Genomic DNA, 12,310 nt, shown 5'->3' on the forward strand with positions numbered 1-12,310 from the left:
CTGCAAAGAAGAATGGTAAAAAACTCCCCAAATACAGGTGTGCCAAGCTAATCGAGGCTGTAATCGCTGCCAAAGGTGCTTCAACAAAGTACTGAGTAAAGGGTCTGAATACTTATTTAAATGTGATATTTCAGTTTAAAACGTTTTATACATTTGCAAAAATGTCTAAAACCCTGTTTTTGCTTTGTGATTGTGGGGTATTGTGTGTAGATTGATAAGGGTAAAAAAACATTTAAATCAGTTTTAGGGGTCTGATTACTTTCCTAATGTACTGTGTATGTCAAAAATAAAGCTTACGTTCATCATACATTTTGTGGTAGAGATATTCCACCTTTTGTAGCTCTGTGTTTACAGGTCTATATTTCCAAGATGCATTAAGATATCCTAATGTTTTTTGTTTGTGTATGTAGGGCAGATAACTGACTACTTGTATTCCACATTTGTGCAATATCAGAGCTTGCAAAATTGGTTATAGAACCATCTATTTTATAAATGGGATATATTAGAGATGCGAAAAACATGGTTGTGTTTTGTTCTACCGCGAGTAGGGATATCTCCAAAACTAAAGCTCTTTTTGAGGATTGGCCACTAAATGAAATCAAATCAAAGTTTATTTGTCACGTGCGCTGAATACAACAGGTTACAAGTTACAGGTTACAAGTTACAGGTTACCTTACAGTGAAATGCTTACTTACAGGCTCTAAACAATAGTGCAAAAAAAGGTATTTGGTGAACAATAGGTAAGTGAAGACATTTTTAAAAAACAACAGTGAAAAGACAGGCTATATACAGTAGCGAGGCTACATACAGACACCGGTTAGTCAGGCTGGTTGAGGTAGTACGTACATTTAGATATGGTTAAAGTGACTATGCATATAGTTTGGCGGATGGTTTGGCGGATGGTGGGACACAATGCAGATAGCCCGGTTAGCCAATGCGTGGGGGCACTGGTTGGTCGGCATAAATTGAGGTAGTATGTACATGAATGTATAGTTAAAGTGACTCTGCATAAATGATAAACAGAGAGTAGCAGCAGCATTAAAAGAGGGGTTGGGGAGGTGGGGGCACACAATGCAAATAGTCCGGGGAGCCATTTGATTACCTGTTCAGGAGTCTTATGGCTTGGGGTAGAAACTGTTGAGAAGCCTTTTTGTCCTAGACTTGGCACTCCGGTACCGCATGCCATGCGGTAGTAGAGAGAACAGTCCATGACTGGTGTGGCTGGGGTCTTTGACAATTTTTAGGGCCTTCCTCTGACACCGCCTGGTGTAGAGGTCGTGGATGGCAGGCAGCTTAGCCCCAGTGAAGTACTGGCCCGTACGCACTACCCTCTGTAGTGCCTTGCGGTCAGAGGCTGAGCAATTGCCGTACCAGGCAGTGATACAACCAGTCAGGATGCTCTCGATGTTGAAGCTGTAGAACCTTTTGAGGTTCTCAGGACCCATGCCAAATCTTTTTAGTTTCCTGAGGGGGAATAGGCTTTGTCGTGCCCTCTTCACGACTGTAAGATAGAGAGATGATAGGATCTCCCAGATTGGCGCTTGACAAGGGCCGTGCTCCGCTCCCCTGATCATTGTGTATGCAGCAATTACAGTCGCCTCTTCGACACTCCCGCTATTGTTCTCTATCCCCCTATCCGTCTGTCCACACACAGAAAGTAGAAATGACCAAGAACGAACCCCGAGAAGTCCACCAAAAAAAACACACACACACTTGTTTAATTGCGAGCATTTGACAACAAGAGCTATTCATTAGCTGGGCATTGAGACGGGCTTGATGAAGCGTGGGGGTCGGCGACAGCTGCCAAGACTGGAAACTCGTTACCCCTACTGCTGCTCGTCCTTGTCACATGTTTGGAGCTCATCTCGTCAAGTCTCTTCTCATCTGCTCCATCGGTCTTTCCAGAAGTAGCTTGTTTATGGAGTAGCTTGTTAGCTTAACTAACTGCCCTGAACCGGCTTACCCTTCTTATGTACCATGTACAATGCTTCATTTCCAGTGCTAGTTTCATTCTAGGCTCCACAGCACAGTGTGTTGTTGGGGACTATTGACTGTGTACTAATGTTGGCTACTACGTACACTGTAAAACGCTCTCCATTAAAGTGCTCTTCTCTGAGAGTTTCAGAGTAGGGTGATGTCACCTCAGATCTGTACTGAGCACAGGTCAGCTGAAGTCGGGCCGGGGGGAGGCGGTTTGCTGGGGTCTGGAGTTTTTTTTCTTGTTTCCAGACAGTTTCAGACGGCAGGAGAGAAGAGTGAGAGCGGAGTGACAGACATGATGTGCAGTAGAGAGCGAATGCGCTCGTCTTTGCCAGTGTTGTCTCCATAACTATATTCATTCATGGTTTGCGGAAGTATTTGATTTGATTCAAATGAATCCCATTTTTACAGCGCCCTGCTTGTCATCTCAAGTATGCCCTCAATAGCAATGCCAACAAAAATGCCTTCCTAAGAACTGCGTAATCTTCCCTCCGATTTCTGTCATTTGTGCTGTGTACGTTCTGCTTTATAGTTGTGTTTTGATGGACCTCCGCTTCCTCTCTCTAGCCTCTGAGCCCAACTTGAAGCTCCGGTCCAGGCTAAAACAGAAGGTAACGGAGCGCAGAAGTAGCCCACTTCTACGCAGGAAGGACGGTCCAATTACCACCGCCAAGAAGCGCTCTCTGGACATGGCTGGTAAGCTTCTGCCAGCCCAAGTGGAACACGTGCAAACTTGCGCGGCCCTTGCGTCTATGACTTCAGTACTTTTCTGTAGGTTGAAATCAATAGGTTTCCAACCTGGTACATTGATCAGTATGCATGTTGTGTGGTAGCCTCATGTCTTGTGTTTTATGTATTTTTTTTGTAGAATCGGCCTGCAACAGCGCTCCTGGCTCGGGCCCCAGTTCGCCCAACAACAGCTCCAGTAACATCACCAATGAGAATGGCATCGCTGGCTCCATGTCCAGTAGTTCAGTAGAGGTAAGCACTAAGCAGCCACTCGAGCATTTAACCCACATTAAGCTGTTAGCTTACTGTGACCATGCAGAAACCAGGAGCTTCTGATATACTGTACTGTTTTCTTTTCAATCTGCTCTGATGTTGACTGTTCCCAGTCACATTGCTGAGGGCTGTTTGCTTAATATGGCCCGAGCCAAACAGTATGTCTACGTCCCACCTGTTAGTTGTTGGCTCACACTGTCAGGCGTGTGCGTGTGTGACTGTTTGTGTGTGTAAGTATGTGCACATGAGTGTGTAAATGCAAGTGTCTCTGTGCATAGGGTATGTGCATCTCTGTATCCTTGTGAGTATCTAAGGCTCTGAGCGTTTGTGTCTCTGTAAGCAACATGTGCTCCAGATGGCCAGTGTAGACAGGAGGCCACAGGGGTCCGGGGGAATGACCAGACAGGGCTGTTTATTTTTGCAGAGGGGCCTATTTGTCTGGCCTGTGTCTGTGTTTCAGTGTCTCTTTCTGACTTTGTGCTCCTCTGTTTGCAGGCCTCCCCGGCCCACAGGCTGGCTGGCCGAGAGGGCCCCTTGAGCCAGCTGTCTCTGTACACATCGCCCTCGCTGCCTAACATCACCCTGGGCCTGCCAGCCACCGGCCCTTCCAGCGTTAGTTCATACACTTTTCTCTCGTTCTTTTAGTTTTTACTTTCGTTCTTTCTTTCCGTTCGTTAGTATCTTTCTAACCTGACATTTCACTTTCTCCCTTTCTCTCTAGCCCACTCCCCCCCCCCCCACACTCTCCACCGCCTTCCCCCAATTTCTTATTTTCTCCATCTAACTTGCTATTTCTCCCCATCGTTTCTCTCACTCACTCTCTCTTTCCTTCTCTCGCTCTCTCTCCTTTCTTTCTCCTCTCCTCCGTCACTTTGAGGGCTTGCTTGCGCACATGGCCCTTTCAGAGTGGAAGAGTCTACATAGAGGAGGCCCTGTCTAGACCTAGTCCATCTGTCATATGTGGCTTTTCAGCCTCACTCCATTTCAGAAAGGCCCCGTTGAGAGACAATGACCAGCAGTCAGTGACGCATGTACTACCCCCCATCTCACTCTCTCTCACTCTCTCTCACTCTATATCCGTTTCCAACTCTTCCAAGTCAGTTCAGGCAGAAGGTTATTAGTTCACTGTAGTTCACTTATATATTTTGCCCTGTAATGATTTAGAGGGAAATTACACTACAGTTAGATGTTTATTGGTTTGCATTAGGGGCAACTTTTCTCCTATCTCTCACACTCTCTCTCTGTGTCTCTCTCTTTCTCTCTCTCTGTGTCTCTGTCTCTCCCTCTATTTGTCCCTTCGGATGACGTCGGGCCAGCAGGAAGGTGACAGGCTTTCAATGCACGATAGGCTGCAGCAGGGCTTCCCCATAACCACTCCCTTCATCCCAGGGGCCCACATGCCCTCCTACCTGACCGACGGGGGCTCGGCACACAACCCCCTCCTCCAGCACATGGTCCTCCTGGAGCAGTCCCAGAACCCTCTAGGTCTGTCCTGCTGTAAGCATATCCACTCCGTCTCAGGCACATAATCTCCAAAACCTGGTTTTAAAAGGACCACCTTGCGTGATGGTATCAGTGGCGGCTGGTGAAAGGAGGACAGGCTCATAGCAATTTCTGGAATGTTAATTAATGTGGTTGACATTTCCATTCCAGCCAGTACAATGAGCCTGTCCCCCAGGTTTAAAGTGACAGCAGTCTCCACTGGTTGAGTACCCAATGTTACTTGTGGATCATCCTATTCGTGTTGTGTCTTTGTTTTCATGTGTTTCAGGCCTGGGCGGAATGCCCCTGCAATCGTCCTCCATCCACAAGCTGCGTGGGCAGCACCGTCCCCTAGGGAGGACCCAGTCGGCCCCTCTGCCCCAGAACGCCCAGGCCCTGCAGCAGCTGGTGGTCCAGCAGCAGCACCAGCAGTTCCTGGAGAAACACAAGCAGCAGTTCCAGCAGCAGCAACTCCACATCAACAAGGTGTGTGTGCATGCATCCTTTGTTCTTTTATGTGTGTGTGTGTGTGTGTGTGTGTGTGTGTGTGTGTGTGTGTGTGTATATGTCTGCTGCGTTATGAAGCACAAGCAACAGGCCCAGCAGCAACACAACAACTGTACATCGGCAAAGTATTGCCTGTCCTGTGTGCATGTTATGGAGGAAGCCGCGTCCTTCTATGGTCGACAGGAAAGAGCTCAGTGTGTGTGTATTTATGTGTGTGTGTGTGTGTGTGTGTGGTGATTAGGGAAGATGGCGAATCATAAGAATCATAAGGTCAGAGCAGGTTGGGGGTGTAGAGATAATTATTGCTATTTTTTCTCCCTCTTGAATTTCTCTTGTATTGTGACATTCCTGAGGATTATATGGTGGGTCTAATCCTGGATGCTGATGGATTAAAACTGCGTTCCAGCCGGTGTCTCTTCCACAAGTTACCTCTGGCTAAGGCTATGACATTGTAATACCTATTTAGTGTTCCATCCCACTGCGTAATCTACTGTCTCATCAGCCCAACCAGGCAATTTAGAAACTTGATCTCCACTGTGAAAAGCATCTAGACATTTCCCCTTTCTTTTAGACTACCACTTGGTTTTCAACAGCATAGATTTGTATAAACCTTGCTGTCTCTCTCTCCGACGTTTGCAACATCGTTTCAATATTGAAATCCGATCTCCACTGTCCCATTGAGGATTAGCGTGTCACGATGAGACTGCTTTTCTCAAAGAGTTGAAATCATGAGTCAGCATAATTTTTATGGATATATACAGTATACAAAGAAATGTCAATAGAAAAAGAGGTGAAACAAAATGAAATGCAGCTAGTTTGCTGTCTTTCCAGCTTCCGTTTGAAGTGGTTGTGTTAGCTGTGTAGTTGGCTAGTAGCTCCTCTGAACAGTGTCCTGGCGAGGGAGAAAATTCCAGACTGTGTTAGACGTAGTGATAATGCCTCGAATCCTGTGTTTGGAGGATATATTGGCACGGTTTTCTGGCTCTCTTGACAGTACACAGTTGAAGTCGGGAAGTTTACATACACTTAGGTTGGAGTCATTAAAGCTTGTTTTTCAACCACTCCACACATTTCTTGTTAACAAACTATAGTTTTGGCAAGTCAGTTAGGACATCTGCTTTGTGCATGACACGAGTCATTTTTCCAACAATTGTTTACAGACAGATTATTTGACTTATAATTCACTGTATCACAATTCCAGCGGGTCAGAAGATTACATACACTGAGTTGACTGTGCCTTTAAACAGCTTGGAAAATTCCAGAAAATAATGCCATGACTTTAGAAGCTTCTAATTGGCATAATTTGAGTCAATTGGAGGAGTACCTGTGGATGTATTTCAAGGCCTACCTTCAAACTCAGTGCCTCTTTGCTTGACATCATGGGAAAATCTAAAGAAATCAGCCAAGACCTCAGGAAAATAATTGTAGACCTCTACAAGTCTGGTTCATCCTTGGGAGCAATTTCCAAATGCCTGAAGGTACCACGTTCATCTGTACAAACAATAGTACGCAAGTATAAAAACCATGGGACCATGCAGCCATCATACCGCTCAGGAAGGAGACGCATTCTGTCTCCTAGAGATGAACATACTTTGGTAAGAAAAGTGCAAATCAATCCCAGAACAACAGCGAAGGACCTTGTGAAGATGCTGGAGGAAACAGGTACAAAAGTATCTATATCCACAGTGAAACGAGTCCTATATCGACATAACCTGAAAGGCCGCTCAGCAAGGAAGAAGCCACTGCTCCAAAACCTCCATAAAAAAGCCAGACTACGGTTTGCAACTGCCCAGGGGGTCAAAGATCGTACTTTTATGGAGGAATGCCTCTGGTCTGATGAAACAAAAATACAAATGTTTGACCATCATTATGTTTTGAGGAAAAAGGGGGAGGCTTGCAAGCCGAAGAACACCATCCCAACCGTGAAGCACGGGGGTGGCAGCATCATGTTGTGTGGGTGATTTGCTCCAGGAGGGACTAGTGTACTTCACAAAATAGATGGCATCATGAGGTAGGAAAAATTATGTGGATATATTGAAGCAACATCTCAAGACATCAGTCAGGAAGTTAAAGCTTGGTCGCAAATAGGTCTTCCAAATGGACAATGACCCCAAGCATACTTCCAAAGTTTTGGCAAAATGGCTTAAGGACAATAAAGTCAAGGTATTAGAGTGGCCATCACAAAGCCCTGACCTTAATCCTTAATAGAAAATGTGTGGGCAGAACTGAAAAGGCGTGTGCGAGCAAGGAGGCCAACAGCCTGACTCAGTCAGGAGGAATGGGCCAAAATTCACCCAACTTATTGTGGGAAGCTTGTGGAAGTCTACGTTTGACCCATGTTAAAACACTTTAAAGGCAATGCTACAAAATACTAATTGAGTGTATATAAACTTCTGATCCCCTAGGAATGTGTTGAAAATAAAAGCTGAAATAAATCATTCTCTCTACTATTATTCTGATATTTCACATTCTTAAAATATAGTGGTGATCCTAACTGACCTAAGACAGGCAATGTTTACTCTGATTAAATGTCAGGAATTGTGAAAAACTGAGTTTAAATGTATTTGGCTAAGGTGTAAGTAAACTTCCAACTTCAACTGTATCCTCCAAACACCGGCTTCGGGGAGAAATATCACATAATTACCCCTTAAGGCAGGTACTCCCATACTGGGGTACGCGCAATGCCATGCCGTCAGGGGTACGCCAAATAAAAATGTGATTCACACATAAAAATAAATGCAAATCTTCACATTCTCAAACAGTACATTTATATTTTCCAACGGGGCTATACATTTGGGTGATGTTTTTTCTTTCCTGAGTAGCCTCGTTTCACTGCCAAAATTGCGCAATTGAACCTTCCAGTTTTCAGCGAAATAACAACGCATTGTCAAATACAAGTAGGCTCGTCAAGTAATTAACATCCAATCACCTTAACCGTTACTCTCTCGTGGGAAACCTTCACTCTTGCGCAGACATTTAGAAACTAAACATGACAATTTGAAAAATAAGCCATGGGAGTTTTTTGAGCGGGAATAAACCTGACTTTCGAGTAGTAAGACAATTATAAAAGCAACAGATACCATTAATAAGACTGAGCTAAATGTCTCTTATATGTTGAGCTACCGAGTGGCTAGGACAGGCAAGCTCCATATTATTTTGGAGGACTTAATTCTTCCTGCTGCCGCGGTTATGGCTGGGACAATGCTGGGGGAAAAGGCCCCAAAAAAAACTATACAGACAATGACTTCATCAAACAACACTGTTTCACGACGCATCAGTGATATGGCAGGAGATGTTTAGAAACAATTATTGCTTCGCATACAAGCCAGAATTATATGCATTACAGCTGGATGAGTCAACAGACGTGGCAGGCCTGGCGCATGTCCATTACGTTTATGCGGGGTCAATTAAGGAAGACATCCTCTTCTGCAAACCACTGGAAACCAGGACAACAAGATAGGATATTTTGTGAAGTACTGGACAACTTGTGACATCAAATGGACTTTGGTGGTCAAGATGTGTTGGTATCTGTACTGATTGCGCAAAAGCCAGGGAGACATATTGGAGTGGTAATGTGTGTGCAAGCAGTTGCTCCCGACGCCACTTGGGTACACTGCAGCATCCACCGCGAGGCTCTTACTGCCAAGGGAATGCCTGACAGCTTGAAATACATTTTGAACACTACAGTGAAAATGGTTAACTTTGTTAAAGCAACGCCCCTGAACTTTTCTGTATTTTCTGCATTATGCAATGATATGGGAAGCGACCATGTAACGCTTTTACAACATACAGAAGTGCGCTGGTTATCAAGGGGCAAAGTATTGACACATTGTTTTGAATTTAGAGACGAGCTTAAAGTTTTCTCTACAGACCATCATTTTCCCTTGTCCTTCTTTTTGCGTGATGATGAGTTTCTTACACGACTGGCCTATCTGGGTGATGTTTTCTCCCCGTCTGAATGACCTGAATCTAGGATTGCAGGGACTCTCCACAGCTATATTCAATGTGCGGGACAAAATTGAGGCTATAATTAAGAAGTTGGAGCTCTTTTCTGTCTACATAAAACAATGACCACGCACAGGTCTTTCTGTCATTGTATGTTTTTTTTTTTTTTTGTGCCAATGTACTCAAGCTTACGGACAATGTCAAATGTGATATAGCAAAGCACCTGAGTGAGTACTTTCCCGAAATGGACGACACAAACAACTGGATTCGTTATCCCTTTCATGCCCTGCCTCCAGTCCACTTACCGATATCTGAACAAGAGAGCCTCATCCAAATTGTAACGGTTCTGTGAAAATTGAATTTAATCAGAAGCCACTGCCAGATTTCTGGATAGGGCTGCGCTCAGAGTTTCTTGCCTTGGCATATCGCGCTGTTAAGACACTGATGCCCTTTGCAACCATGTTACCTACGTGAGAGTGGATTCTTGGCACTCACTAGCATGAAAACTAAATGCAGGCACAGACTGTGTGTGGAAAATTCTTTAAGACTGAGTCTCGCTCCAGTACAATACAACATTGCAGAGTTATGTGCATCCTTTCAAGCACACCCTTCTCATTAACCTGTGGTGAGTTATTCACAATATTTGATGAGCAAATAAGGTGTTATATGTAAGATGGCTAAATAAAGAGCAAAATGATTATATTATTATTTGTGTCCTGGTCCTATAAGAGCTCTTTGTCACTTCCCACGAGCCGTGTTGTGACAAAAACTCACAGTCATTCTTATGTTTAATAAATGTATCGTGTAGTGTGTGTGGCAGGCTTACAAAGATTGCAAAAAAAAACGACATTTGAGAGTGCGCTGACCCTGGCGCTAGAGTGAGTGTGAAGCTGGAGGTTGAATGTTCGAAGGGGTACGGGACTATACACATTTTGGGAACCACCGCTCTACGGGAATCTGTTGTTTTCCACTAATTTTAACCTCAGAATGTACCTCAGAGTTCTCGGTGGTCATCCATTAAGAATATGGATAATATGGCGTAGTTTACTTCTCAATGGTTTGGCATTAGATATGTTGTTTGACAAGCAATGGGAGGTGGCAGGATCGGTGTTAGTACGATGCGGCTAAATCAACCCAGTCATATGTTGGGGCTGCTGACTCTCAGGATATATTGATTGTTTGCTGGTGATCCATAAGTGGTCACTTGTCACTTTACTAGTGAATCAGCTGTCTCCGTGACATCAATACTTCCATCGTGCTGCTGTTAGATTGTAATCTACTGTCAAAAAAAGTGATGTATTTGATGGAACCTTGGTTTTTGCTTCATGTTTTGGATGAGAGGTACTAAAAAGCTGCAATGCTTGAAACATGTATAGTTGGATATTAACAGTGTTGAGGAGTTGTTTTTTTTAAACTACCAGTTTATTAAGTATTAAAGGAACTACAGTAGGCTTCAACTTCAAAGCAATCTCATCCTTCATGTGGCTGGCTCAAATCTCAAAAGTGTGTTTCCCGTTTTAACACTAGAAAAGCTGGGCCTTAAGGGACAACCACTGAGAGCCGATGAGCAGTCATTTTGACTGCAACATTCTAACAGTCTAATAAATACGTTTCATAATATGCTATTGGAAAAAAATATCCTTTGTTTTTAATTATGAAGTTCTTGGGTAACATTAGAAATACAAATATATGTATATATATAATAACTCCATTTTATATTTAGTCTCGATATAATTGAAGTTTAGTTTCGAAGGCCAGTCATCAGCCTGTGAATGAGGGGCAGGGCTTGAAAATGACATGTCCTCTTAAAACCGCTTGTGACACGTTCTGTTTGTGATAATGAGATTCTAACAACACACTTGTGTTAAACATAGTTATTTAGGAAAAGTCAAGGATGGTGGTGGGAGTGACTTTAAAAATGGCAGAGATATTTAAATGTTAAATTAAAAATGATAGCCTCAGCGCTTCTAGTGTTAAAAGAGTTATTGAAAGGGCGGGGGGGGGGGGGGGGGGGGGGGTGTAAAAAGAGAGGCTTGTGTTTGGAGAAGAGGGACTGGGGATGAGGCAAGAGACCAGGGCTCTGACGTCAATGGACCGGGTCCCCTGGCGTCGTGCCAATAGGGCCCTGTGTGTGCGTCTGCCAGCCATGGTGACTACGACCAGGGACACTGGAAATGGGAGGTGGGTGGGGGGTGTTGTTATTTCCCTTGCCATCCCCGTGGCGACCGAGCCTGATGGACCCAGCTGGCCTGGCACAGCATCGTCTGCCACAGTCTTGATTACACTCTCTCTCTCTCTCTCTCTCTCTCTCTCTCTCTCTTTTTTGCTTCTTTGTTTCTTTCTTTCTCTCTCTCTCTCTCTCTCTCTCTCTCTCTCTGCCTACTTCCTTCGCTGTCTCTCTTTTTCTCTCTGCATACAGGTATATCTGTCTCTTTCTGTTTGTCTTTTTCATTCTCCCTCTCTCACTCTCTCTATTTCTGTGTCTCATTTTCTTCTGTCTTCTCTTTTCAATCTTTCTCACTTTCTCTGGGCTGCCTACTCTTTCTCTCTCTATATCTGATTTATCTAATGTCTACCTTACCCAACGTCCCACTTTCATTCCCGCTCACTCTCCACTTTGAAGTTCTGTCTTGGTCCCCCTCTCCCTCACTTGATTTTGAACAGAAGTACCCTCTTTATCCTTCTGTTTATGGAGGTTATTCTACTATTCTCTCTCTCTCTTTCTCTCTCTCTCTCGCTCTCGCTCTCGCTCTCTCTCTCTCTCTCTCTCTCTCGCTCGCTCGCTCTCTCTCGCTCTCTCTCTCTCTCTCAATGGGGCTTTATTGGCATGGAAACAGTGTTAACATTGTCAAAGCAAGTGAAATAAACAATCACAAATTAGCAGATTTAATTTACTTTGGTGTTTGTGCTCCACTAGTCTCCAAAATCCGCTGGTTGCTCTTTTCTAATCGCAACAGGTCCCAAACTTTGCTGCAATGATAGCAAACTGCGGTATTTCACCTAACACATATGGGAGTTTACTGTCCCCCTAATATTGGCTAATGGCTACTTCCCATGCTGTTGCAGGAAGGTCCATTTTTGATTTTATGGATATACACTACCGTTCAAAAGTTTGGGGTCACTTAGAAATGTCCTTGTTTTTGAAAGAAAAGCCACTTTTTTGTCCATTAAAATAACATCAAATTGATCAGAAATACAGTGTAGACATTGTTAATGTTGGAAATTACTATTGTAGCTGGAAACGGCTGATTTTTGGGGGAATATTTACGTAGGCGGACAGAGGCCCATTATCAGCAACCATCACTCCTGTGTTCCAATGGCACATTGTGTTAGCTAATCCAAGTTTATAATTTTAAAAAGGCTAGTTGATCATTAGAAAACCCTTTTGCAATTA

General features: G+C 44.0%; 1 protein-coding gene across 3 annotated transcripts in view; it reads left to right on the plus strand.

Annotated features, from left to right (window-relative positions):
- Positions 1 to 12,310, plus strand: part of LOC110504116 (histone deacetylase 4) — a 132,284-nt gene that overhangs the window by 68,796 nt on the left and 51,178 nt on the right. For 2 of the 3 annotated variants that reach the window (XM_036974177.1, XM_036974162.1), the window contains exons 6-10: positions 2,548 to 2,676; positions 2,849 to 2,961; positions 3,478 to 3,594; positions 4,302 to 4,479; positions 4,754 to 4,950. In XM_036974177.1, coding sequence (XP_036830072.1) covers positions 2,548 to 2,676; positions 2,849 to 2,961; positions 3,478 to 3,594; positions 4,302 to 4,479; positions 4,754 to 4,950 — 734 coding nt within the window. The remainder of the gene's footprint in view (positions 1 to 2,547; positions 2,677 to 2,848; positions 2,962 to 3,477; positions 3,595 to 4,301; positions 4,480 to 4,753; positions 4,951 to 12,310) is intronic. The other variant, XM_036974170.1, reaches the window with a different exon arrangement.

The sequence above is a fragment of the Oncorhynchus mykiss genome, chromosome 3 (genome assembly GCF_013265735.2).
Source record: "Oncorhynchus mykiss isolate Arlee chromosome 3, USDA_OmykA_1.1, whole genome shotgun sequence".
Taxonomy (NCBI): Eukaryota; Metazoa; Chordata; class Actinopteri; order Salmoniformes; family Salmonidae; genus Oncorhynchus; species Oncorhynchus mykiss.